The 25,513-nt window shown below is 49.6% G+C and overlaps 1 protein-coding gene across 1 annotated transcript in view; it reads left to right on the plus strand.

The window, feature by feature from the left end:
* Positions 1-25,513, plus strand: part of EPHB1 (EPH receptor B1) — a 452,216-nt gene that overhangs the window by 165,814 nt on the left and 260,889 nt on the right. The window contains exon 3 of the mRNA XM_066245242.1: positions 1,376-2,057. Coding sequence (XP_066101339.1) covers positions 1,376-2,057 — 682 coding nt within the window. The remainder of the gene's footprint in view (positions 1-1,375; positions 2,058-25,513) is intronic.

A 25,513-nucleotide genomic window follows, 5' to 3' on the forward strand; every position in this document is an offset into this window, starting at 1 on the left:
GTCAAGGGTCTTGGTTTACTCTTCCTTTCACTTTAGGAAGTTGAATTTCTTCTGTTTCTTATTTCCTTATTCACACACCGAAACTTCCTGGGAATACCCTCAGTTCTGGAGATTAGGTCTCTGAGAGCCCCCAGCTGCTCCCCTTCCCTGCACAGCCAGAAAGACTGACCCAGCAACTCTTCCTTGGTCCTTGGCTCAGTTAATGAAGATAGGCCCTCAGAGACCCGCCCCCTTCATATTGCCCGGTACTGAAATAACTTATTCGGAGAATTTCTTTGACCATTCATAGCATTTCTTTCTATCTCTTCTCCTCTCTACCTCCTCTTAAGGCCATGAGACCATGGAATAATTGCATGATGTCTTTTCATCTGTAAACTGAGAGGAATAGTGTTTAGTTCTGTTGGGAACTGGGAAGATTGAGAGATATGACTTAATAAATGCATTGTTTCTCCCTTTCTTCCAATTTACAGGGCTGCTAAAAATGAGAGCTCTTTTCCAACACAAAGCCTGATTGTCTCTCCCTTATAAAGAAGCTTTCCTTACTCCCTAACATGTTCTCTTCCATCACATCATTGCTTGAAATTTGCACAAAATGAAGCTGAATTTCCTCCATTAAGGATCTCTCTTAGCAGCCCCCCCCCCTTTTTTTTTTTTTTTTTACCAATTTTATAATCTCTCTAGTTCTTTCAAGGAGTTGATGTTATAAAACCAAAGTTGATAAGAGTCTGAATTTGTTGAGAAATTCTGAAAAGCTTTATATTCATGGGCTTTTCAGAGATATAAAGGAGCTTCACCACAATAAATTAATTAGGTTCAGAAATTAGGATTTCCAAGGCAGGGGGTGTCATACTGTGAGGCTAAAGGTGCAGGTTGTCCCCGTGGATGTGATAAGCCACAGTCACAGCATGAGAGATGAAAGGAGGGCTTTTCTAGAGTACAGTCTGTTATATCTGGGGATGGGCTGCAGAGAAGCATTCTGAAGTCCTGGTATAGGAGATCTTTAAAGGTGGGTTAGCGGTCCTGGATGGGTGGCTCAGTTGATTAGAACATTGTACTACTACACGAAGGTTGTGGGTTTGATCCCTGGTGAGGGCACATACAAGAATCAATTAATGAATACATAAATAAGTGGAACAACAAATCAATGTTTCTCTCTCTCTCTTTCTCCCTCTAAAAAAATCAATCAATTAATAAAAAATAAAAATAAAAGTGGGTTATGGTTAGATGTGTTCATTTCTCAAGTCAAGCCTGTGGCTTGGGGAGTTCTTAAAGCCCTAGTCCAGTGCCAGGCTTTGCCTCTACTTCGCCTTTCCTTGTCATTTTACTCTGTATTTTCTGTTTTTACATGTATGTGCCTGTGGACTGCTTGGTACAGTGGGAAGAAGTCAGTGGCTATGATGAAAACCTGAACACCATTCGTACCTACCAGGTGTGCAACGTCTTTGAGCCCAACCAGAACAACTGGCTGCTCACCACCTTCATCAACCGGCGGGGGGCCCATCGCATCTACACGGAAATGCGTTTCACTGTGAGAGACTGCAGCAGCCTCCCCAACGTCCCAGGCTCCTGCAAAGAGACCTTCAACTTGTATTACTATGAGACTGACTCCGTCATTGCTACCAAGAAGTCAGCCTTCTGGTCTGAGGCCCCCTACCTCAAAGTAGACACCATTGCTGCAGATGAGAGCTTCTCCCAGGTGGACTTTGGGGGAAGGTTGATGAAGGTCAACACAGAAGTCAGAAGCTTTGGGCCCCTTACTCGGAATGGTTTTTACCTCGCTTTTCAGGATTACGGAGCCTGTATGTCTCTCCTTTCTGTTCGTGTCTTCTTCAAAAAGTGTCCCAGCATTGTGCAGAATTTCGCAGTGTTCCCAGAGACCATGACGGGGGCAGAGAGCACGTCTCTGGTGATTGCTCGGGGCACATGCATCCCCAATGCAGAGGAGGTGGATGTACCCATCAAACTGTACTGCAATGGGGACGGGGAGTGGATGGTGCCCATCGGACGCTGCACCTGCAAGCCCGGCTATGAGGCTGAGAACAGTGTGGCCTGCAAGGGTAAGCTCTGGGGCCCCCTGAGACCTCCGCTTCCTGCCCATCTGGGGTAGGGCCAGCGTTTCCCACCATCAGCTCTGGATCATGTAGGAACAGAAGAGCCCAGTGGCTCTTATAAAGCTCTGGGGCACTTTCATCTCCCATGCTGGGCGTCCAACCAGAATGTCTATATTCATGGTGTGGGAAGAGGTGGGAAGAATTCTAAGTGATTGATAATAACTACTCATATCTAGTTTGGGAGCATTGCCATGTCCCCTGCCCCCACTCTTTCTCTGTCTTTCTCACACATATACCCTCTGCATCCTGTCCAGCTCTGCGCTCTGAGGCATAGAGAATTTGGGGTTTGGGTTGTCATGGACAGTTCACTCAAGGGTAATTGAGAAGTGACTGAATTTGGAAAATATTTTAGTTCATTTCAATCCAGCTCCCACGGCGCTCAACTTGGTACTGAACCTGTGTAGCTCATTAACACAAAGCCCTCTGGCTTGGCTGTCTTCCTCCAGGGGCTCAATGCCAGGCCCAGGGGCAGGGACGGGGCCTAGCTTTGGTTTGTCCTGGGAGATGAAGCTATTGGAATGGGAGGGGAGGGAGATGCTATCATGAATTGTATTATAATTGCTTCTGAATGATACAGAATGATGCAGTCTGTAGGGGTCAGGGTACTGTGTGCTCACATAGGCTCTGCTCAGTCTAAAGGTGTTCATGTCCAATACATGGCAATCAGTGTGCTGAGCTGGCTTTAGACTCAGTCTCCTCTGGGAGTGAATAGAAGAGTCTAGAACTAGAAGGTACACAGCTCATCTGTTGCCTAAGTGAATGGAAGCTGAATGCAGGAGACAGTGTTGGGGAAGAGAAAAGTGCTTTACTTCATTACATGTTGTTTGTGGCCTTCAAAGTTTCAGTCTTTCAAGAGCAAGGCTTCTTACATGGACCTCAGAAAGGCCCACCTTGACCTTAACCCACCCTTCAGGTGGCCTCAGCCATTGGAGACAACTTGGAGGGGGGAGTCTGTATTAGCTCCTTTAACATGAGCCTCATGCTGTCCTCCCTGCCATCATCCTCCCCTCTCCTGAGCACCAGACCACTGCCTGCCTGTCTCCTTCCCCGTTTACCTTGCTCCCCAAACAACTGCAGGCGAAGTGCCAGGCACAGGCCGGATTGCTAATGCCCATCAGCTCTGCGATCCTCTGGACTCAGCTAACTGGCTGGGTTGGGGCCCTCGCACAGCCTTTCTGAGGCCTGCTGGGAGAGGGGAGCTGCACCTTTGTGTCTTTATTGGATTTCTTGGTTATGGTACCCATGATGGATGGTGTGGAAACAAGGGAGAGTGCCAGTTCAAGCCATGAATCAATGCAGACAGTTTTAAAACCAGCCCTGCCTGGTCCCACAGGCTTCTCTTTGTCCCATTGGTTGAAGGCGGGGCGGAGGCACCCTCTTTGCATTTGTCAGGGTCTGAGTGGGGACCCAGGCAAGAGGCTGAGTTCTTAAAGGGGCAGGTGCAGCAGCTGCCAGGCACTCTTGCAACCACGCGGGTGATTTCTCCAGGCTTAAAAGGGCTACCATGCCACACTTGCTGGCTGGGCCCTCTCGATTTTCCTCATTATTTCCTGAGCAGAATGGCAGGAACCTGAGCAAGCATTGATTGGTTTTGATTTAATTGGGACTCCGGGAACAAGCCCATTTCTTTGAGCTAATTGGAACTTGTCTCTTTTGGGGGGTTCTGCTGTCCATGCTGCTTGTCTGATGCCTCCTGTGGTTGTCCTGGGAGGGCCCGTGGAGACAAATATTTAAATCCAAGCGGTTTCTTTCCATTCTCCTTCCCCAGCCCCAACCCCCTCTGGACCTCTGGGAGACATTCCTTATCTAACGCTGCCGCTGCCGTGAACCTGGCTTGACTCTACAAGCTACTTTTCAAAGCAAACTCATTGGAATGTGGAGGAAGTGGGGAGCCCAGGGCACCTTCCCTTTGCCATTTCAGAGGCGTGGGCAGCCACATTTGGGTGGCATTTCTGAGAGTGGCAATCAGATGGCATCGTGGGTCCTGCTGCCCAGCAGCCTGGCTGAGCTCAGTGGCCTGATGAGCAGAGAAACCCCCATTTTTTCTTGTCTTAAGAACTTTAAGTTGCATCTTCCAAATCCTTTGCCCTCGGCTTCACTGGTAACCCAGCCTCGGTGGCTGAGCCCTCCCAGGGCTCAGAGCAGGTTTCCCCCTGGGAGGCGAGGGGGCAGTGGGCCTAGATGGTTATCTTGAGAGAGTACTGCACCCTTTTGTTTGGGGTGGGCAGTGCGTAGGGATGGATTTGTGACAGGGGCCATGGAGTGTCTTCAAGGGAAGATATCCACCCATTTGGGGTGCTCAAGCTGTCAGGTGGGCACCGTGGCCATTCATAGTAGTTTGGGGGTGCTACAGTGAATCCTCATAAGACCAGGAGCGTGGAGCACAGTGGGTGCCAGGGAGGTGTGAGTGAGAGACAGCGAGCCTCCAGCAGCTGTCTGGAGAAGGAGGAGAAGGAAGGCACTCACTCTCTCCCAACACAGCCCTGAAACTCCATGCCCTGGAGCCAGACTGGCAAAGCGTGGGTGATTCTGTGATTCACATAGCTGTGTGGATCTGATCAATTTTCTTTCTTGGATATTGGATTGAATCTACACGGTGATAGAAAGAATGTCCTTTATATATATATATATTTTCTTTTTTGGCGTAACAGACATTCACGACGGGCAGGAACCTTTTTCTCCTGACTTTCACTTTGCACCTGCTAGATTCTCTCCTGTCAAAGTCATGGTGACCAGTTGCTTGTTTGTGCAGAAGCACCTGGAGACCAATTAGGCAGCCCAGCCAGGGAAGAGTGGTCCTGGCCTCAGGCTGTTTCTGCTGTGAGGGTGGGGGGAGAGGACTGGGGAGCGAGCAGAGGACGCTGTGGGGAACCGGTGCTCAGGATGTGCGGCAGCAGCTCGCAGGTTTTCTTGAGGGCTCCGTGGCCCAAGGCCTGTTCCTGACTCATCCTTTCTGCACTCACAGGCTGGACCCATCAGGCAGCCAGCCGACCCTGCCAGTGACTCTGACCCCATCAAGCCTTTGTCTCTATAAAACTGTTAATTGCTAGCCCCACACCTTCCCTGCTCAGGTTGGTGGCCCAGTCGGTTCTCTGTGTGGGTTCCTGTGGCCTAGTTGTCTCCGGGCCTGGGAGGCCAAGATGTGGAGCTCTGCGTGTCTCTCTCTGCAAGCTGAAGTTGGTCTCTAGGAGGATGCAGGGGCTGAGATTGACAGTTGCTAGGGGGAACCTGGCATGGGAAGACCTCTTACCTGTCTGTTAGAATCCTGTGGGCTACCATATCCCGTATGGGTACCCAGGGAGGGGTCCCAGGTGCTGGGGAGCCTCTGGAAGCCAGGTCCTAGCCGAAGAAGTGTACTCCTGGCGCCTGGGTCTGCTTCAGCCCCTGAGCGCTCCTTGAGGGCATGGCCTTCCCTCCCAGGCACAGAAGGTCTTTGGAGCTTCCAGGAGGAGCTGTCTCATTAGCCTTCCTCTCAAGCCACTGTTAGGAGTCAGGAAATGGCAATGCTCTACATCAGTGGTCCCCAACCTTTTTTGGGCCACGGACCGTTAATGTCAGAAAATATTTTCACGGACCGGCCTTTAGGGTGGGACGGATAAATGTATCACGTGACCGAGACAAGCGTCAAGAGTGAATCTTAGACAGATGTAACAGAGGGAATCTGGTCATTTTTTAAAAATAAAACATTGTTCAGACTTAAATATAAATAAAACATAAATAATGTAAGTTATTTATTCTTTCTCTGTGACTGGTACCAAATGGCCCATGGACCGGTACCGGTCCGTGGCCTGAGGGTTGGGGACCACTGCCCTACATAACCCTCCCTGCCATCTGCCCTTGCTCCTGCCCTGAGGGTGTCCAGGACAGCCCTGGCTCAGCACTGCAGAGGGCACACCCGGACCCATGGTCCCTAGGCCTTCATTCTTGGTGCTGTCGCTTACAGAGTGGTGCAGGTAGGTGGAAGAGGAAGGGAGTGTGTCCAGGTGGAAGAGGCCTAACCTAGTGAGGAGCTGGTTTTAGTCCTGGCTTTGCTGTGTCTTTCCTATTTATTTATTTATTTATTTATTTATTTATTTATTTATTTATTATTTTGTTGTTGTTTTTAGAGAGACAGAGAGAGGGATAGACAGGGACAGACACAGGAATGTAGAGAGATGAGAAGCATCAATCATCAGTTTTTCGTTGCGACACCTTAGTTGTTCATTGATTGCTTTCTCACATGTGCCTTGACTGTGGGGCTACAGCAGACTGAGTAACCCCTTGCTTGAGCCAGTGACCTTGGGTCCAAGCTGGTGAGCTTTGCTCAAACCAGATGAGCCCGCGTTCAAGCTGGCGACCTCGGGGTCTCGAACCTGGGTCCTCCGCATCCCAGTCCGACGCTCTATCCACTGTGCCACTGCCTGGTCAGGCCTTTGCTGTGTCTTTCACTAGTGACTGTCCTATCTTCTCTGCCTACTTCTCAGGGTGTGGGAAGGTCAAGTAGGATGATGGGTATGAGAATGCTCTGTGAGCCAGGCAGTGCCATGTATGGCCAGGTGTCATTGCCCTTAAGCCCTAAGGTGCACCACCTGACTCTGGTTACTAAGGGAGGAAGGTTCTGGAATGAAGTTGGCATGTGGTATCCTAACCAGAGACACAGGTCAGTTGGAATCCTGAACGTCAGTCAGTACCTACCTGCACCTGTCCAGGTCCAGCTCAAGCAGTGGCCAGTGGAATCAGCACGTAGGTGTGATCTACCATCTCTCAACAGGTCAGTGGGTCACTTAGCACACATTTGAAAAGTGTGGCTCATGAGGCTGCTTTGAGGCAGGTGGCCTTTCTGAGCTGGAGGTCTGAGTGGGGAAAGAACACTCCCTAAGTCTTCTCCCTAAGAATGATGGTTTTCTGAAGCAGTGATTTTTGATCCCTGGATGGATATGAGAGACCACAGGGAAAGGTTTTATAAACGGGCATCTCAGGTGCCCCCTTCTGAGACTGTACTAGGTGGGTCTTGTAGGGGCCAGGCTGATAACTCGGAGTGCAAGCTCCACACCATGACCATCGATGGAGCTGGCGTCCAGTAGGAGGGGACTTCAGGGGAGGCCACTGTAGGCATCCTTGGGTTTATGGGATTTGCAGAAAGGGTGGACCTGAGCTCCTGAGGGGACATAGAAGGAGTCTGAGAGTGGGACGGTGGGGAGTCTAGAGGCAGGAGGGTGGACTGAGCATGAGGCCTACAGGCGGATAGGCAGGAGATGGTCAGAGCATCATTGTACCCAGAGGAGGGGCCGGGGACTGGGAAGGCGTGCAGCAGCACCCTGATGAGGCCAGACGTTACAGACAGGGCACCTCAGCTGCTAGGAAGCCTGAGAAGGGATCCGGGCTGAACAGACAGGGACAGAAAGCTGAGAGTGAACTGTCTGAAAAGAGCAGCCTTCCTTGCAGCTCGTCAGCACCAGCTGTTCATTCAGGACCGGCCTCAGAGCAGCAAGGGGCCACCACTGCGCTCAAGGGAACACCAATTGATTCCCCATGCCCCGCCCAGGTCCTGCCAATCACACGTGGGGCTGAGAATCCAGGTTCTGTCACTGGGAATCCACATGGATTTTCCAGGGGTCTCACACCAGCTAAGACCGATCCAACTCTGGATGTTGGCAGGGCCTTGACAACAGGGCAACAGAGAAACAGAGCAGTTCCTGGTTCCCCTGTCTCCCTGTTTTGTGTCTCTCCTGCTCACCATGTATCCGTCAAAGCCCTGAGTTGGGCCTGGTTCCTCGGGGTCACTGCCTTGTGCATCCCTTCTGTGATGCCTCTGAGGTTGGACACCCCCCTGTCTTCTCCTCAGAGGTCTCTTCTCCTGTGCCTTCTTTACTCCTCTCCTCTTTCCAAATGGGGACGCTCTTCCCCTGGTAATATTCCACTTACATGTAAATTCTTTCATGCCTGGGAACCCAAGGGATGTTTTGCACCTTTCAACCATTTGGATGTCTTTGTCAACCTGAGCAGCTGAGATGAGCCAATTTATAAGCCTGGGGGAGTTGAGACAAAAAAATTTGCAGGTAGAGAAAAACATGTCTAATTTAGCTCCTCTTCGAAAAAGAATTTGGGGGCCTATTTTGATCTCCCTTAGGGTCGCTCATTTCAGCTCTGGGTCTTCACCTGCTTCCTCATCTTGGATGCTAAAAAAGGAGGTGAGGCCCTGAGGGAGTGGGGGGAGAGAGAGAGAGAGAGAGAGAGAGAGAGAGTGTGTGTGTGTGTGTGTGTGTGTGTGTGTGTGTGTGTGGACACTTGGCAGCTGCATTCAGGGGCACTGAAGAATGCTTCCTGCTCTGTCTGGCCCATCAGCAGTTGACTGGTGAATGAGAGGAAGGCCACAGCCCAGTCTCCTCTCAAGTCCCAGGGAGATCAGCCCTGCTCAGAGCCCAGGAAGGCCAAGGTCATTGACACTACAGTCCTGTAAGATGAGCTGCATAATAGGATTTCCCAACAGGCTACTTCATTTACAAACCTCTGGAGCCTCTTTGGCTCCCCGTGGTGGCCCTGCCCAGCGCTCTCCGGAGAGGAATCCGATGTAATTGGCTGGATGTAATGGGCTGTGACACTGGCATGAGCAACAGCAAACAGAGCTAGAAGGATGCCCCTCTGCCACACTGACTCCAGCCTACTGGGCATGGAGACTCAGTCCCAGGCTCTGGTGGCAGCAGAGAATGGCAAAGGGTCAGAAGAAAGAGGGAGCTTGGCATTGCCCCCTTCTGCCTTTGAAAGACAGGGGTAGACAGTCCATTGATGTTGGTCAAGCAATCATGAGTCTCCCAGGTTATTGCTAGAGTTAGAATAATTTGGCAATATTCTGTGCACGAGAGCTGCCCCGGGTGCAAGTCCATGACTTAATAAATATGCGTTATCAAAGATGAGAACGAAGGCACAATATGCTTATTACTGAAGTGGTGTGGGTAGTAAATACATCACCAGGCTAACCATCTAGCTAAGGCCCTGGTGCCGCCACTTACTGCATCCTCATTGGCCCATGAAGAACTATGGCCTGAAACTGCCCTCCCTGGAGTGGGAATGTGTGGGGTGCGAGAGAACATGCGTTCTGGCCGCTTCATTGTCCAGGAAACACTTCTGGGCAGCAGTCTAGAGGTCCCCAGCCAGCAGATCTCACAGCTGGGATTAGAACCCAGGTCTGGGGAGGCCACCTCTGCTTCTGAGTCTGGATGTTGTTGAAACTAACTGTCCTTAGAGGCACAAAATTTATTTTCGGAACTACCAAACTTTTCTCTTGTGAATACTGCCTCTTGTGTCTGTTATTGTCTCTTGTTTTTCTTGGGTCCTGGGTGCTCCCTGGAGTCATGGTCTCTGGTTGTATGTTTCGCACTGTAACAGCATAGAACTTGTGTTGACTGTTACCATCTTCCTTTGAACCTCTCTGGGAGAAGTACCCTCTCCAGGTGCTCTGACATGTGGTCCTGCCTGTGAGCCACCCAGAGGGTGCAAGTGCTGAGAAGGATGAGGGCTAAGGCTTTGTGCTTAATAGCAAAGGACAGAGGGGAGGTGGCTGGGCTGCGGGCTGGAGGCCTGGCAGAGGCTCCTAGTCCGCATCGAGGACCAGCATGGGCCCGTGCGGTTGGACCCCAGCGCAGGCAGGGCTGCGGTCAGACTTGCCCTCTTTGCTTCCTTGTCCCTGTCTCTCTCTCTGGAGCTGGACAGTTTCCTTTTGCAGAGCTTGAGCACAAACACCTATCTGCACAGACTTCCTCTCTTGAAGGGGGAACCACTGCTTCTGAGCTGGAAGCAAGCATGGAGATGCAAAGCCATATTGAACCAGAGCCTGTCTGGAGTGGGGTCTTTTAATTCTGGGCTCAGGGGAGCTCTGAGGGTCTGAGTTCTGTTTCTGCTGCTTGTGGCCATTGACAAGCTGTATTGACAGTGCCCGGTGCTCCTGGGCTTCAGTCTCCCTCAAGGCAGTAGGGCAAAGCAGATCTAGAAGAGTCTGCCCAGGGGTTTTACAGACTGTCCCAAAGCGTCACCAGGAACAAGCCTTATTTTGCCAACAGGGCTTGGACAGGGACATTGAGAAAGGTGCAGCCTCGGCCTTTCCCTAGGGGAGGGGCCTCTGCCTGTAGAGGTCCTACCTGTACTTTGCTTCCTGGCAGAGCTAAGAGCTTGAGTGCCAGTTACCTGGGAAGGCAACTGAGCCCTTTGCTTTTGTTTCGAGGGCCAATTAATAAGGCAGAGCAAGAAAATCCTGGGGCAATGCGACTTAGTACAGAGTATGTCTGGGTCTGCTCTGGGAGATATTCCACATAATAGAGAACATCGCGCCTTCCTGTGTGCCTACCCAGCTCGCTGTGGGATGAGTCTGTGCGTTTGCAGGTATGCTGGACTCATTACCCAGTGTTCGGTGCGTGTGTGTGCATGTATGTGTGTGCGTGTGCATTCTCGTGGCCAGGGAGGTCAGGAGGAAATCAGCTTAGCCACATCAGGCCCTGGAGAGGCTGGTGAGGAGAGCAAGGCACTATGAGGAGCCTCAGCAGGCATCTTGGAATCACAGGATACAAATGCAGGGCCAGAGAGGGCCAAGCCCAGCCTTACTGAGGGTTTTCATTGAGGGTAGGACCCAGTTTAGAAGAAGGGCTGGACAAGAACACAGGTGCTTTGGTGTTTGGTTTGTTCCTGACCTCTGGAATAGCCCTTCAATCCTATGGGCACACATTTCTAGTAGCAGCTGGAGTTACCTGGCCTCCAGGTATGACCCTTGGGGGTCTGCTCCGGTCAGGTCCCTGCTGGCCTGGGCAGTTCTGACCTCCAGTTCTCCAGTCAGATTGGCATCCACTCATGAGTTCATGTGAAGTGAGTGGTCCCTGTGCTCATTCTTCCTTCTGGTACTTAGAGCCAGGCTCTTTATACTAGGTACGCAGACTTCTGGTACTTAGAGCCAGGCTCTTTATACTAAGTACTCAGACTTCTGGTACTTAGAGCCAGGCTCTTTATACTAGGTACTCAGACTTCTGGTACTTAGAGCCAGGCTCTTTATACTAGGTACTCAGACTTCTGGCACTTAGAGCCAGGCTCTTTATACTAGGTTCTCAGATTGAACACTTTTACTTCTAAGAATCTGCTACCTTCTTAGCTCTCAGAAAGTGCTTACAATGTTCAGAGGACAAGGGAGCCACGATTGGCTCTGCTGCCCTGGGGGACCCACTGGAAGATGGCTTCTCCCAGCTAGATAAGACCCCTAAGGATAGTGAGTCCCGCCCCGTGGATGACATTTACTTTGCTTTCCCACAGCTTTTAGACACCTCCAGTGATGGGACAGCCTGGTTCATCTCTGACTTATGTTGAAAAGAATCAGGGGGCCCTTGCTCTAGTCCCTGAAGTAGATTATGCAAATCTCCCTTATCCCACATTGCCTTTTGTTGTTATTTTTACAAGAATGTTTTGAAAAGGTAATGCATATAAAAAGTAAGTTTTCCGGCCCTGGCCGGTTGGCTCAGCGGTAGAGCGTCGGCCTGGCATGCAGGGAACCTGGGTTCGATTCCCGGCCAGGGCACATAGGAGAAGTGCCCATTTGCTTCTCCACCCCCACCTCCTTCCTCTCTGTCTCTCTCTTCCCCTCCCACAGCCAAGGCTCCATTGGAGCAAAGATGGCCCGGGTGCTGGGGATGGCTCCTTGGCCTCTGCCCCAGGCGCTAGAGTGGCTCTGGTCGCAGTAGAGCGACGCCCTGGAGGGGCAGAGCATCGCCCCCTGGTGGGCAGAGCGTAGCCCCTGGTGGGCGTGCCGGGTGGATCCCGGTCAGGCGCATGCGGGAGTCTGTCTGACTGTTTCTCCCCATTTCCAGCTTCGGAAAAGAAAAAAAGTTAAAAAAAAAAAGAAAAAAAGTAAGTTTTCCTTCCCCTCTGACCCTCTCCAGGGTCCCCCACTGTTACAGTTTCTGATACTCTCTTGCAGAGAGGGTCCCTATATTTGCACACCCAGAATGTACACATACCATTCTCCCACCTGCATCGGGGTTCTGCACAGGGTTTTCACCTAGTTCCCCCACCCCCTCTCTTACTTAACAGTGATGGGTAACAGTAGTTTGCTTTTATTACACAGAAATCTGCCTCATTCTTTCCAATGATTGTGTAGTAGTCCATTGAATGGGTGTTCCTTTATATATTTAATCGATCCTTCATTTATATAATTTAGGTTTCTTCCTGTTTTTTTGTTATTTCTAAACAGTGTTTCAGCAAACATCCTTATGCATTCCTCTTTGCACTTAAGTTGTGAGCATCTGTGAGACAAATTTATTAATTTATTCAATGAATATGTATTGCGTGCTTTCTATGTGCCAAGCTCTTTTCTAACAGCTAAGGATGAATAAATTTTTAGAAGTAAAATTGCTGAATCAGAGTATATAATAAATATTTAATTTTGATAGATATTCCCAACTACTCTTCCAAAAAAAAAAAAAGAAGCATTTTCTACCAATTTTTGCTCCCACCAACAATGTAGGAGTTCCTATTTCCTATAACTTTGCCAAGATAATAAAATATCAGTCATTTTTATCTTTGCCAATCTAATCTGATGGATGAAAACTGGCATCCCTCTGTGGTTTCAATTTGCCTTTGTCCTACTCTGAGGGCCATTTAAACACGGCCACGGTCCATGAGTGGCCCTGCTCGGGAGCCGAGACCCCAGCTTTCCTATATAACGTGTCATTGCATCAGGTGAGCTGCGTGCAGCAGACAGTTTGGAGGGGGCTCACTCCATGGCATAGCCCCCCCTTCACTTGCTTCCTTTCCGTTCCCTCCTGCCCTCATCCCACCGTTTACATGTTCTTTAACCTGTCTGTCTCATCGGGCATTTTGATACATGCCATGCACCTACTTTGACATTTTTTCAGCCTGTGGTCGGTGAAAGGTCACTAATGGGACAGCACAAGAGTGGGTGCTGGTGCTGAAAGACCATGCATTCGCGTGGTCCGTCAGGAAAGCTGGCCCATCCTGATTTGATGGGAAACACCTGGCTTACCCATCCTTCGTTCCCTGCCCCAGGCCTGCTCTGGGCTCCGTGCTCTGCCCCAGCATCTCTCAGCTCTCACTCCTTGGCCCAGCCCCTCCACCCCACATACCCCCTGTAACTCTCCCAGCTTACCTCAGGGGCCTTGGGGCCCAGCTCACCGTGGTGACGCCCCCTTCACCACCCTTTCCTGTCACCAGCCCGTAGCCCTCACCCCCTCCTGCCTCCTCATTTCCTCTGCACCCACCCACTCTCGCCCGATGTGCCATCCCTTCCCCAGCCTCCCTGGGTCCATGTCAGCCCCATCCTCACCCAGGTGTCCATGCCCTAGGGTGGAGCACGCCCCTTCCCACAGTCCTGCTGAAGCCCCAGGCCGTGCTTCTGCCTGTCAGTGTAGCCTTAGCCCTGGCTCAAGGCCATCTGCCTCCATCCTCTTTTTGTTTGTTGTCTTCCAACTCTGTGACAAACCTTTTTCTCTGGGGCCATGGACGCTCTGCCCTTTGCTAGCCTTAGTCTTCCTTTTCCCTCTTCTCTGCTCCTGTCCTCTCATCTCCCCTCCCTTCCCTTCCCTTCTTCCCTCCTTCCTTACTACTATCCATTAAAGTTAACCTATTCAGGTTAAAAAGTGAGTCAACTTAAAGAAAAATAATAAGTCATTTAATAAATTAAAAATCTGGCATGTAGACATGGTAAAAAAACAACAACAATAAAGATAACATGCAAATGACTGCTGTTTGAAAAGAGTGCTGACTTGCTCTGTTAACCTGGACTAAGGAAGCAGGTTACACACTCTTTAAGGCAGTCAGTCCCATGTATGATCATCCCATGTTTTGTCATCAGAGCATGTTGATAGTCATAACTTGGGTACGAAGCAAACTTTCCTGGACTGGCTTCCGGTTTCCGTTAAAGTGCTGATACCGCATGGCTATCTTTTACAGAATGCTCATTACATACATACCAAGGATTCCGCCAAATTCTTTCCTGCAAACTCTTTTAAATCCTCACAATAGCCCTGTGAGGTACACACAGCTATCATTCTGATTTTAGTTGAATATATTGAGACACAGAGAAGCTAAATAACATTGCCAAGGTCATGCAACATAGGATGCTGATGCCCAGCTGATAACTGCTATCCTTTACTCCTCCCCCAGCTGGAGAAGAGCTAGATGCACTTAGAGGCACATTTGTGATTTGTGATGGGAGCTGAGGCTTTGGTGTCCCATTTGTGCTGAGTTATAAACCTTCACTAGGGTACTCAAAGAGAAGCCATCAGGGTTTGATCTGCATTTCCCATTGGCTAGGGATGAGCTAGCCATGGAGTTTATGGAGTGGCCATGCTCACTGGCAAGAATGAATCAAAGGCACAGTTGAACCACCCTCACCTCCACCTCCAGCGTCAACCCTAGCTTCTCATTGGCAGGCCACGCCTGATACTTCTCAGCATCCCGAATGCCTACTCTGTGCCATCTGTTAAATGAGAACAAAACAGAATGCATTGAAAACAGAACTTTTGGGAACAGGGTGTGAGCTAAGGAGGAAGAAAGGCTTTGAATTAGGATGTATAAGAAAACATCCCAGTGGTGTTGAGTCACGTAAACTCCGAAGAAACCAGTCCGGGACCGGACGTGTGTCCTCTGGCAAGGCGTGCGCCTGCAGAGGTGACGATGGCAGGACCAGATGGAGGAAGTAACCAGTGATGGCAGAGGCCTTGTCTGTCTGTTGTCCAATATAGTGACACATTGTGTCAGAGAACAAAGCAACACAATGGCCGCAAGCCCTTTCACTGAAAGCTGGTCATGCTGTCTCGGTTTGACAGAGGACATAAGGCCAGAGCAACGTGTGTATTTCCAGGGGAAAATGACAATCTGCTCATTGCACAAGAGGGCTAGAGCTTCTCCTTGAAATTGTATGAGGATATACAAGAGCTCTGCCAAATCGTGAACTTGGCAAATTTTTGCCTGTTCTGGGAATTAGGTGATTTGGAAGGATTCTGTTTGGTTTCTGAGTCTGTCGCACACATGGCTACATTCATTTGAACATCGAGACCCTTGTCACTTGGGGCTTTTCTTTTCTCACTTGTTCTGTTTGTCTTCCCCTCTGCATCCTTGGCCAAGTCTGTCTCCCTGCTTTCTTTTTCTCCATTTAGTCTCTTCTCTTGTCTGTCTTCTCTCTGGATTCACTTCGAGAAGAGAAAAAAAGAGAAAACACATTTCATTGGTAGGATTTTAATGAATGGATGACTATTTCCATTCATTGTTTTTATTTTTTCCCCCTCGAAAACTGTTTAGATGAACATTGCAATAAAAATGAATTCTTTCATGTAGCAAAAATACAGAAAATCAATTGAAGTTGATTGCAAATATTACATTGCAAATATTATCATTGAAGTTGATTGCAAATATTACAAAATGATTTGTCATAAAAATTAGTATATAATCACATATGTTGATAATAAGATCGTTCATTAAAAAGAATAATAGCTTTTTTTTTTAAGTATCCTTGCAGAATGTCCTGCTTCTCTGTGCTCATTTCTTTATTTTTCTGGAGCTTTCTCTGCTTCTTTCAGCTTCTTCAATTTCATTCTTGATTATTCTTGGCTTATGAGAATTCTTTCAAACTTTCTTTTTTCCTAACATTTTAAATCTTTGAATCCAGCTATTCGTTAAGGACCAGTAGCCAAAGCTGTCCGTTGTTGAATTGAATGTGCCTAGTCAGAGTGGCTGACTGAGCCTTTCTGTGGCAACACCTTCCCCCGTTGTGCGGCTCTCTGCCCACCTAGTCTGCCCACTTGCCTAAGAATTTCTCTGATAAAAACTCAGTTATCTGGGAGAATGTTTCATCTTTGAGGATTAACCTTTCCACTCCCCTTTCCCCCTCTTTTTCCTTTCTCTTTTTTAATTGCTTGATTTTAGAGAGACAAGAAAAGAAGGGGTGGAGGGAGAGAGAGAGAGAGAGAGAGAGAGAGAGAGAGAGAGGCATCCATTTGTCGTTCCACTAACTTTTGCATTCATCACTTGCTTCCTATATGTGCCCCGACCAGGGATTGAACCTACAACCTTGTTGTTTTGGGATGATGCTCCAACTGACTGAGCTAACGGGCCAAGCCTCCACTCCCCTTTTTCCTGAACCCCATCAAGGTGTGCTTACCCCCTCCTCCTCCTGGTCCACCCGGAGAGCCTGAATGTGAAATAGCAGTGCCAAAGGAGCAGCTGATTCCCGCTGCTCTGAGGACTTTCTCCAGCACTGGGGGCTGTGGATTTGCTACCCAGAGAGCTGATAGCATCAGTACACAAGCCAACTGGACATCCATACACCCACTTCTTCTCGACCTGGGAGGAGGCAGAGGTGGCTGTCTTCGGACTTCCCAGGGGATGACGGCCTCTATCCTCTCCCCACCCTGGCTTCCCCCAGAGGCCAGGCCTCTCCAGGCCTTTCCCTCCACAGTCCTCTTTCCTGCCTGTAGCTGCGTGCTGGCCCTTCCTTCTGGACCACAAAGGGCTATGTAGACAGACATTGTATGTTGTTTGCCAACACGGGGGCCCGGGTACACAGAGGGGCGAGAGAGAAGCCATCTGCTCTCTCCTTTCACAGAGACCTTTGCTTTCTCCCTTTCACTCTCCCCCTTTTCTGTCTTTGAACATGCATACAAAATAAAAAAAAGCAGTTGCTAATTAGAGCAAGAGAATGAGAGTGAGCTTGGAAGAGGGACATGGCTGAGAGGCCCGTCCTGTGCAAATCAGCCGGCTTTTAAGAGCCAGGGAGGAGAGGACAAGAGGGTCCTGAAGGAGCTGGGGAGGGGTATTTTGACAAAAGAAGCAACAAAGCTTCTTCTTCAAAATGGGAAAGAGGGGCTTTGTCTTAATTTCCTGTCATAGAAGGGGAGGAAACAAGAAATGACAGTTTCTTGTAAATTCCCACCGCTGGGGTCCACCAGCCCTACCTCTTCTTATCTTTTTCACTCTCTCAATAGCCCCGTAAACAATAGTCGCCATGCTGGGGATATTTAAAAGTATCCTTTTCTTGGTCATTTTTATTCTGCCTGATAGAGAGTGGGAAATCACTGGCTTCGGTTCCCACAGGGCTGGTGGGAGTGGGGAGCTTCCCTACGTCGGAGCAGATGACTCATCAAGAGACCCCAGCTTGGAAAACATTCCCTGACAATTCAAGGCTTTTTCTCAGGGCTTTTTTTTTTTTTTTTTTTTTTTTTTAAACCCCTACTCAATTCTGCTCTTGGTTCCCCTGGCGATTTCTTTTTCTAACACCATGCCGCAAAGTTTTCCACGAGACGCATGGCACTGAGGTGCTGCCCGCCTGGCACATGGGGGCCAGGGGACAGCAGCCAGTGTTAGGACAGGGCCCCATGCAGGCCCTGTAGTTTACGAATCCACTTCACACTCGCAGATGGTTTCAGGTACCGTTGCAGCCAGAGCCAGGGGGCACCGCCTGGCAGTTACATAGTGGCTTAGAAGGGAGCCACCTCGGCATCATTCATTCAGCCAGTCCCCCTCTGCAGGCCTGGTGATGCCCAGGTAGACCAACTTGGAAGGCCTGTCAATCATGGAGAGGGAGGACTACCGGGTGACATGATCTCTAGAGAGGCAGTTTCTTCAGGCATAAGGTGAACAGACTAAGGTTGCAGCTGTTTACAGATTTTGTTGTAAGTGCCCTGTGCGTTGAAAAAAATAAGGTTATTTTCTAATTTCTTGTGAAAATAAACAAATGAAGATGAGAATGGTGGAAGCCTCATGCATGGTATACATTGGTACTAACTAGTCAGGGAGGAAGAAAGGAAAAGGAAAGAGAACCTGGAAAGAAAGGATTATAATTAGTTCATCCTCTTCCACTGGTACCTGTTTAAGGTGATGGCTACACATGAAAAGAGGGAAGGACCCCACTAGAATCTACTAGGAGAATCTCCAGATTCTGGGATGAGGTCTCAAAATTAACTTCTTGCAAGTCCATCTGCAGGGGGCCTGTCTCTGGCACACAAGTGTCAGCTCTTGGTATTGTCAGAACTTTTCATTTTAGCCATTCTAATTGGCATGTCTTAGTATCTCATGGTGGTTTTAATTTGCATTTCTCTAGTGAACAATGATGTTGAGTATCTTTCATGTGCTTATTGGCCATCCGTTTATACTCTCTGGTGAAGTGCTTATTCAACATTTTTGCCCAAGTTTTAATAAGGTTGTTCTCTTACTATTGAGTATTGAGATTTCTTTATATGTACTTAGATGCAAATCTTTTTGTTGAATATATGATTTGCAAATATTTTTTTCCGGTCTGTAACTTGTCCCTTCTTTCTCTAAACAAGGTCTGTTACAAAGCAAACATTTTTATTGATTCTGATGGAATCCAATTGATCTATTATTATTTTTTATTAAAACTGAATTTTTTTAGAGCAGTTTTAGGTTCAGAGCAAAATTAAGAGGAAGGTACCTAGATTTTCCATATACTCTCTGGCCCCACCCAGGTCCAGCCTCCCTCCTCATCAACACCCCCCACCAAGTGACACACTTGTCACAACTGGTGTACTTCTGTGGACACATCATTATCACACAGAGTCCACAGTTTCCATTAGGGCTCACTCTTGGTGGTGTATATTCTGTGGATTTGGACATATGTTTGATGACACGGACCCACTGTCACAGTCTCATGCAGATACGTCTTTGCCCAACCCTAAAAATCCTCTGTGCTCTGTCTGACCCTTAGTCTCTCTGCACCCCTCCACCTCCGGCAAGCACTGATCCTTTTTATTGTCTCCATAATTTTGTCTTTTCCAGGACGTCCAGCAGTTGCAGTTGTGTAGTATGTAGCCTTATCAGATTGCCTTCTGTCACTTCATAATATGTATTTAAGGCTTCTCTATGTCTTTCTTTCACTTGACAGTTCGTTTCTTTCTAGATCTGAATTATACTCCATTGTTTGGAGCATTCATCCTTTGTTTTGTTTTCAATGTGTCCAGGTTATGGATACTTTTAGTGTCATGTCCAGCAATCCTTTGCCCAATCCCAGATCACAGAGATTTTTCTCCTGACATTATCCTCTAGAAGTTATAATATTGTAGACTTATGTTTTACAACATTTAGGGCTGGGATCTGTTTTGAGTTAGCTTTTATTGAAAGTATGAGGTTAAAGTTCATTTCATTATGATTTGGCCTGTGACATCCAGATGTTCCAACACCAGAGAGCTGGGCGATGACTTCACCTCCTCCAGGCCTTTACTGGAATATGGCCTTCCCAGTGACCCCCAGCCCGACCACCCTCCTCACAGTGTCTGCCGCCCTCAACAGCCCTCCGGTTTCCCTACCTGGGTTTATCATCTCTAACACAGTGCAGATTTTTTTTTTTGTATTTTTCTGAAGCTGGAAACAGGGAGAGACAGTCAGACAGACTCCCGCATGCGCCCGACCGGGATCCACCCGGCACACCCACCAGGGGCAAAGCTCTGCCCACCAGGGGGCGATGCTCTGCCCCTCCGGGGGGGGGGGTCGCTCTGCCAGGACCAGAGCCACTCTAGCGCCTGGGGCAGAGGCCAAGGAGCCATCCCCAGCGCCTGGGCCATCTTTGCTCCAATGGAGCCTTGGCTGCAGGAGGGGAAGAGAGAGACAGGGAGGGGTGGAGAAGCAAATGGGCGCTTCTCCTATGTGCCCTGGCCGGGAATTGAACCCGGGTCCCCCGCATGCCAGGCTGATGCTCTACTGCTGAGCCAACCGGCCAGGGCCCACAGTGCAGAATTTACATATTGGTTACATGCTGCATTTGTCTCTCCTGACCAAAAGGTAGGCTACATGAGGACAGAGACACGTGAGTGTGTGTGGTGAGGGGGTTTGCTTGTTAACTGATGTGTCCTAAGTGGATGATACGCTTTGGATGTAGGACTGTCCCCTGAGGTCCCCTAGGGGCACGTGGCTGCAGAGGGAGAGACTCCCAGGAGGGCAGCCGTGATCAGATCAGAGCTGTCGGAGCTGGTGGCCTCCCTGCCTCCCTCACGCGTTCATCAGGCAAAACAGGTTTGTCAAGTGAACCCCACACTCTGCACTCCGGGCTGTTCCTTCACTCACCCGCCCACCATGTTGTGTGAGACTCCTAAGAACTTAAGCAATTAAACTGTTTTTTCCCTCTCAGTCTTAAAGTATTTCTTTCTCTCAAGCTTTATCTGTTTTCTACCATTAGATCCCTTGAAAGACAGAAAGCGCTCTAATACCTTGGGACAATTACCTTAAACTCTAATCAGCCCTCCATCCTGGGTGCTAGAAGTGCCACAGAGATGAGGTGGTTGTCAGGGCAGGGGGGCGCTCGGGGAAAGCTGTTTAGGAGGCAAAGTTGGCTAAAATGGAGGCTTTCAACTGGCCAGTGGCGCTTCGGTTCTAGTGAGGAGGCTTAACTCATCAAGCGAGAGGCTCCGGGAAACTGAGAAGCAAACAGTGCAAAGATATGGAGACACCAGAAAGAAAAAAGGGCAGATGAAATAAACTGGGGGGGGGGGAGCTTAGTGGATCCTGTCCCCTAGAATGGAGCCCCTCTTCATTATGTCCCCTCCCCGAATTCCAACATGACTCTGCTCTGGGCCTCTTGAGTAGCCTGTGGAGTGAGTGTCGGATGATGTGTCTCCCTGGGTTCTCCTCTGGAGTTTCTGCTCCGGAAGGGCTTGGGCAACAGTGTGGTTATTGGGATGGGGAGGGGCCTGGCTGGGCCCTGGAAGGCTGCATTTGCACAGCAAGCATACTGTTCTTAAAGGGACTGTTAGTTTGGAGTTGGGGGCACTGACAGGGACAGGATGGGAGGGCTGCCGCTGTGTCCGTCAGGGCTGGCTGGTGACGGCTGGTGGCAGGCATCTTCAGGAGGAGCTGGCCCTTCCCCTTTCTTGCTGCCCAGGCACTGACCCCCTAGATACCACTCCAGCTTCAGTTCCAAGCGTATCCTGCGGGTCCAGCAGACCCTGGCATACTGCCCTGGGCTCAGCTAGCCGTGCTCTTTGATGATCTCCCAAGAGCTAAGGCTCTTGGTCTGTTTGGAATCTGGTCACATACTAGGTTGGTGCCCAGAAAAGCAAACCCGCATTGTGTTCTATTTCTTTCTTGTTTCTACCACTGGATGGACCAAGTCAGCTAATTTTCCCTTTTGATAAATTTCCTTCAATTCAGCGGGAGGGGCTGCCGATTTTGAGACGTCAGAACTGGGAGGCGGCGGAAGCTGACTTGTAATATTTCTTAAATTATACTCTAATGAAGATGCCTATTAACACTTGTAATAATTCACAAGAAGTCCAAGAGGAGCTGGTTGAAATATCTTCCTGTTTTTTTTTTTAAGTGTTATCAGCTTAAATGGAAGTCTTAATTACAGCTCAGAAATAGGAATGAGCAGTGTCTGAGAATCGCTTCTTGCCTGGGTCCTTGGTCACACCTGCCTCCTGTGGCTCCTCTGGGGAAAGACCTGTTTCAGGGAGGCTTCCTCTCCTCCTTGGGCCCCCTTTCCCTGCCAGCCCCACAGAGCATCCTTGCTGTGAACCAATGCTGTGTGCATGGCTTCTTAGCCGGACAGAGAGTGCCTGGGTCTTTGGGTCTTTCTCTGAGAATATCTACTATACACACATATTTTTCACATATATGTGATATGTGTGTGTGTATATTTATATTCTCAGAGAAAGACCCAAATATATATATATATATTTAAAGAGGTTATGTCAAAAGAGGGTTCCAAAACTTGTAGTGTGATTTAAATGTTTGCATTCAACAAATAATTGCTTTTAATACAGAAATTGCGATAATCCACATTATGCTATGAGAAGATACTTGCAGGATTTATAAACTGTATTCATGTGCAGCATCCTAGAGGCAAGCTGGTGGGCGAATGGGACAGTTTTAAGTTGTGAGGGACTTCTTTTCCGTCCTGTGAATGTGTCTCACGGAGAGTGAATCTCCCTGAATGGTAGTGAGGATAGCTGGCCCTCCTAGCTTGCCCGGGAAAGCCCTGCTTGGCCCCTGAGTCCGATGGGCAGCTCTGACCAAGGCGGGTCCCTCATGCACCTGTGCATTCTGGGTCGGCCTCAGCTGCACCCCCTGCCTCTAGGGTCCTGGTGAGTCCTCTTTTTGCTTCCTCTGCTGCTTGGCGGATGCTTTATGAACAGAACAATTTCGAGTCTGATTCAGAAGACATAAAAATGCCTGATTTAGCTGGGGACTGCTGGCACAGTCACTTTACCTCCTGGGGTATGGGGAATGTGGGATTCCCCTGCCCCACAGCTCCCCCTGTGGTCTCAGATGCTTATGGGCCTCCGTGTGCCCTGACACCCAGGTCTCAGCCCGTTCTAAGGGCAGGCATACAGCAAAGGGACTGCTTTCTCTGGCTTTGTTGTTTGGCTCCCTTGCCTTCCCGAGGGAGCAGGGCAGGGGGCCCTGATGGCCAAGGGCAGGGTAGACCGAGGTTCAAAGCACCAGATGAGGCCCCAGTTCAGCCTGATGGAAATGTCCCTGCTTCTTTATAGTGGGGGAGCGAACCGTGGGTCTGGCAACAGGAGGGCAGCCGAACAGTTCTCCTTGCCTGCATGCTGGTCTTTCAGGAGGAATCCTCTGAGTGAAAATAAAATGCCCAGGACTGACAAAGGTGGGCTAGGGTGGTGGTTGTCAAAGAATCTGGGGAGAAAACATTTCTGGAATACTTAATCCTAGAGGGAAATCCTGCAGCTCCAGGCTGCAAGGTCCGAGAGCGAGAGCGTGCCTTATCTCTTTAAGGAAACGATTTCAAGGGGTGTTGACTTTGTTCTGTTGAGTTAAGAGTTGATGTTGGAAGTGTTGTCCAACGTGGAAAATGCAGAGAAGGATGTCTGTGGGAGGGATGATCCTAAGGCCAGTGGCAAATTGGTGATTTGGCAAAGTCCTCTAACGAAACCCCGTCCCCAGATTTATTTTCCCAAATCCCAGATCAGGTCAGTCATCACTATGCTCCCCTACTCTTTTTTTTTTTTTTTTTTTTTTTTTTCCGAAGCTGGAAACAGGGCGAGACAGTCAGACAGACTCCCGCATGCGCCCAACGAGGATCCACCCGGCACGCCCACCAGGGGGCGACGCTCTGCCCACCAGGGGGCGATGCTCTGCCCCTCCGGGGCGTCGCTCTGTTGAGACCAGAGCCTCTCCAGGGCCTGGGGCAGAGGCCAAGGAGCCATCCCCAGCACCCGGGCCATCCTTGCTCCAATGGAGCCTTGGCTGCGGGAGGGGAAGAGAGAGACAGAGAGGAAGGAGAGGGGGAGGGGTGGAGAAGCAGATGGACGCTTCTCCTGTGTGCCCTGGCCGGGAATCGAACCTGGGACCCCTTGCACGCCAGGCCGACGCTCTACCGCTGAGCCAACCGGCCAGGGCCTTTTCTTTTTTTTTTCTTTTTTCTTTTCTTTTTGCTCCCCTACTCTTCCCACGCCCCACTGCTCTGAGAGCACGCTCTCCGGCAAGCATTCCAGAGTGTGTGTGCACACACAAACCTCCCTGCCCCCCAACCCAGCCTGGCTAGCCGTGTAGGCCCCGGGTCAGGCAGCCTGGGTTCGAACTCTGCTATAGCACCTACTGGCTATATGGCTTTGGGTAAATTACTTTATCTCTCTGTGCCTCAGTTTCCTCAACTATAAAATGGGCATAATCATAACCTATCTCCTAGGGTGGTTGTGAGAAGTAGATGGAGTCATGCTTGCAGAGTACTTAGGACATGGCTGGCCCTCAGAAAGCGTTGTGTATGTATTAGCTGTTGTTCGTATTCCCCACTTCACCCAGGGCAAACTGGAACCTGTCTCTCTTCAACTCCAGCCATGCAACTTTTAAACCTCCTTAACCCTTCATGGCCTACCTACACTTCTGCCTCTTCTAATAAGAGGTTTTGATTTCTTGCTCCAACTGACAATTGCATACATCATTGACTTTCTTATCCACCCGTGCCTCATAGCCCACTGCCTGTTTGTCCTGCTCTCCTCTCCACCCCTCTGCTCCCCAAGTACAGGAGGCCTGCTCAGACCCCTGCAAGCTCAGCTGTCCCGTTCTTCTTCTTCCCCCTCTTCCTCGCAGGGAGGGTTGCCAGTCCTTTCGTGCTGGCTGGGCTGCTTCTGTGCGCTCGGCACCCCGCAGCCTCTCTTCCTTCTGCCTTTCCTGCTCTCTTCTCCGGCCACCCATCCCCCCCCCTCAGTTTCTCTTTTAGTCTTCCCCCCTTTCCCTCTCTTCCTTTTTGATTCTCCTTATTTCTCTGCCCTCCCCCACCTCTCTCTTAATGAGAACTTTCACACATCCTATTGATTTGGAGTTTTAAAAAGCCAGCATTGATTTTTCTGGGGGACTTTTCATGATCTTATTTTTAAATGTAGGAGGAAAGCTGTTTCAAAGGCTGTTGACTTTGTTCTGTTGCATTAGGAGTCGATGTTGGAAACTCTTTTCCAGAGCCTCGGAGACCTGAGGGACAGCCGATGCCACATCCGATGAGCCGGGGGTCGGGGCTGCCCTCCCTTTTGCAGACCCAAGGCTGGTGGCAGAGAGCGTTGGGCGGGGGGAAGCTTGCAGACTGGCCTGGATTTGAGGCTAAGGCTAAAGAGCAGGTATAGAGAGTGAGCAAAGACAGAGCAGACATGATGTAGGCTGTATGGGGGAGGGGCAGGCTGGGGGAGAAGAGCAGCGGTGGGAATTTTCTACTGTTCCGGAATCAGAGACAGGTCGCTGGGACTGTCTCATCTCTCCCCACCTGCCCCACATATGGATCGAACACTCCGCCCGTGTGCCTGGCCCTACACTGAGGGCTTTGTGAAGATCATCTCATTTAACCCTCCCCGTAACCTGAGGATGCAGGTCATATTATTTACATTTTACTTTACGAGCAACATGAGATTTTAAGAATAAAGTCAGCAAAAGGTCATGGGTTAAAAATACAGCTACCATAAAGAGGGAATAATAGAAAGACCTGAGAAGGCAGAACGAGGGGGGAGGATATGTACTGCCACTGAAGCATCTGTGCTCACACATATAGGCTGCATTAAATCCTCTTGGGAGTGAGGCTGGGTATATATCAATAAACCAACAGAATCAAGTGAATGGGTGAGGATATCTGATGAACGGAAAATCAAGGCCAGGGAGTGAGATGATCTGTAGCTGACGATCGGACGCCTGTGGTCAGAGCTCGGTCCTCTCTATGACTGGTTGGCTGTTGCCAGGTCTGACCCACCACCCATCCCCTTTGGTTTCTGCATCCATGAACTATGATCACCCTTCCCCCGGATGAACTCAAAGCTCTGGGTCATTGCATCAGTTTCTCTGAGCCCTGCAGCCTGGCAACCTCTGGCAAATGCAGAACTGCTTCCACACCTGGTTCAGTAAAAAGGCAACACAGGGCAGAGCCAGTTCACAGGAAAGTTGAAAGGTGATCAGACCATCCTAAGATGACATGGAACCTTTGG

This window comes from Saccopteryx bilineata, chromosome 10, assembly GCF_036850765.1.
Source record: "Saccopteryx bilineata isolate mSacBil1 chromosome 10, mSacBil1_pri_phased_curated, whole genome shotgun sequence".
NCBI lineage: Eukaryota > Metazoa > Chordata > Mammalia > Chiroptera > Emballonuridae > Saccopteryx > Saccopteryx bilineata.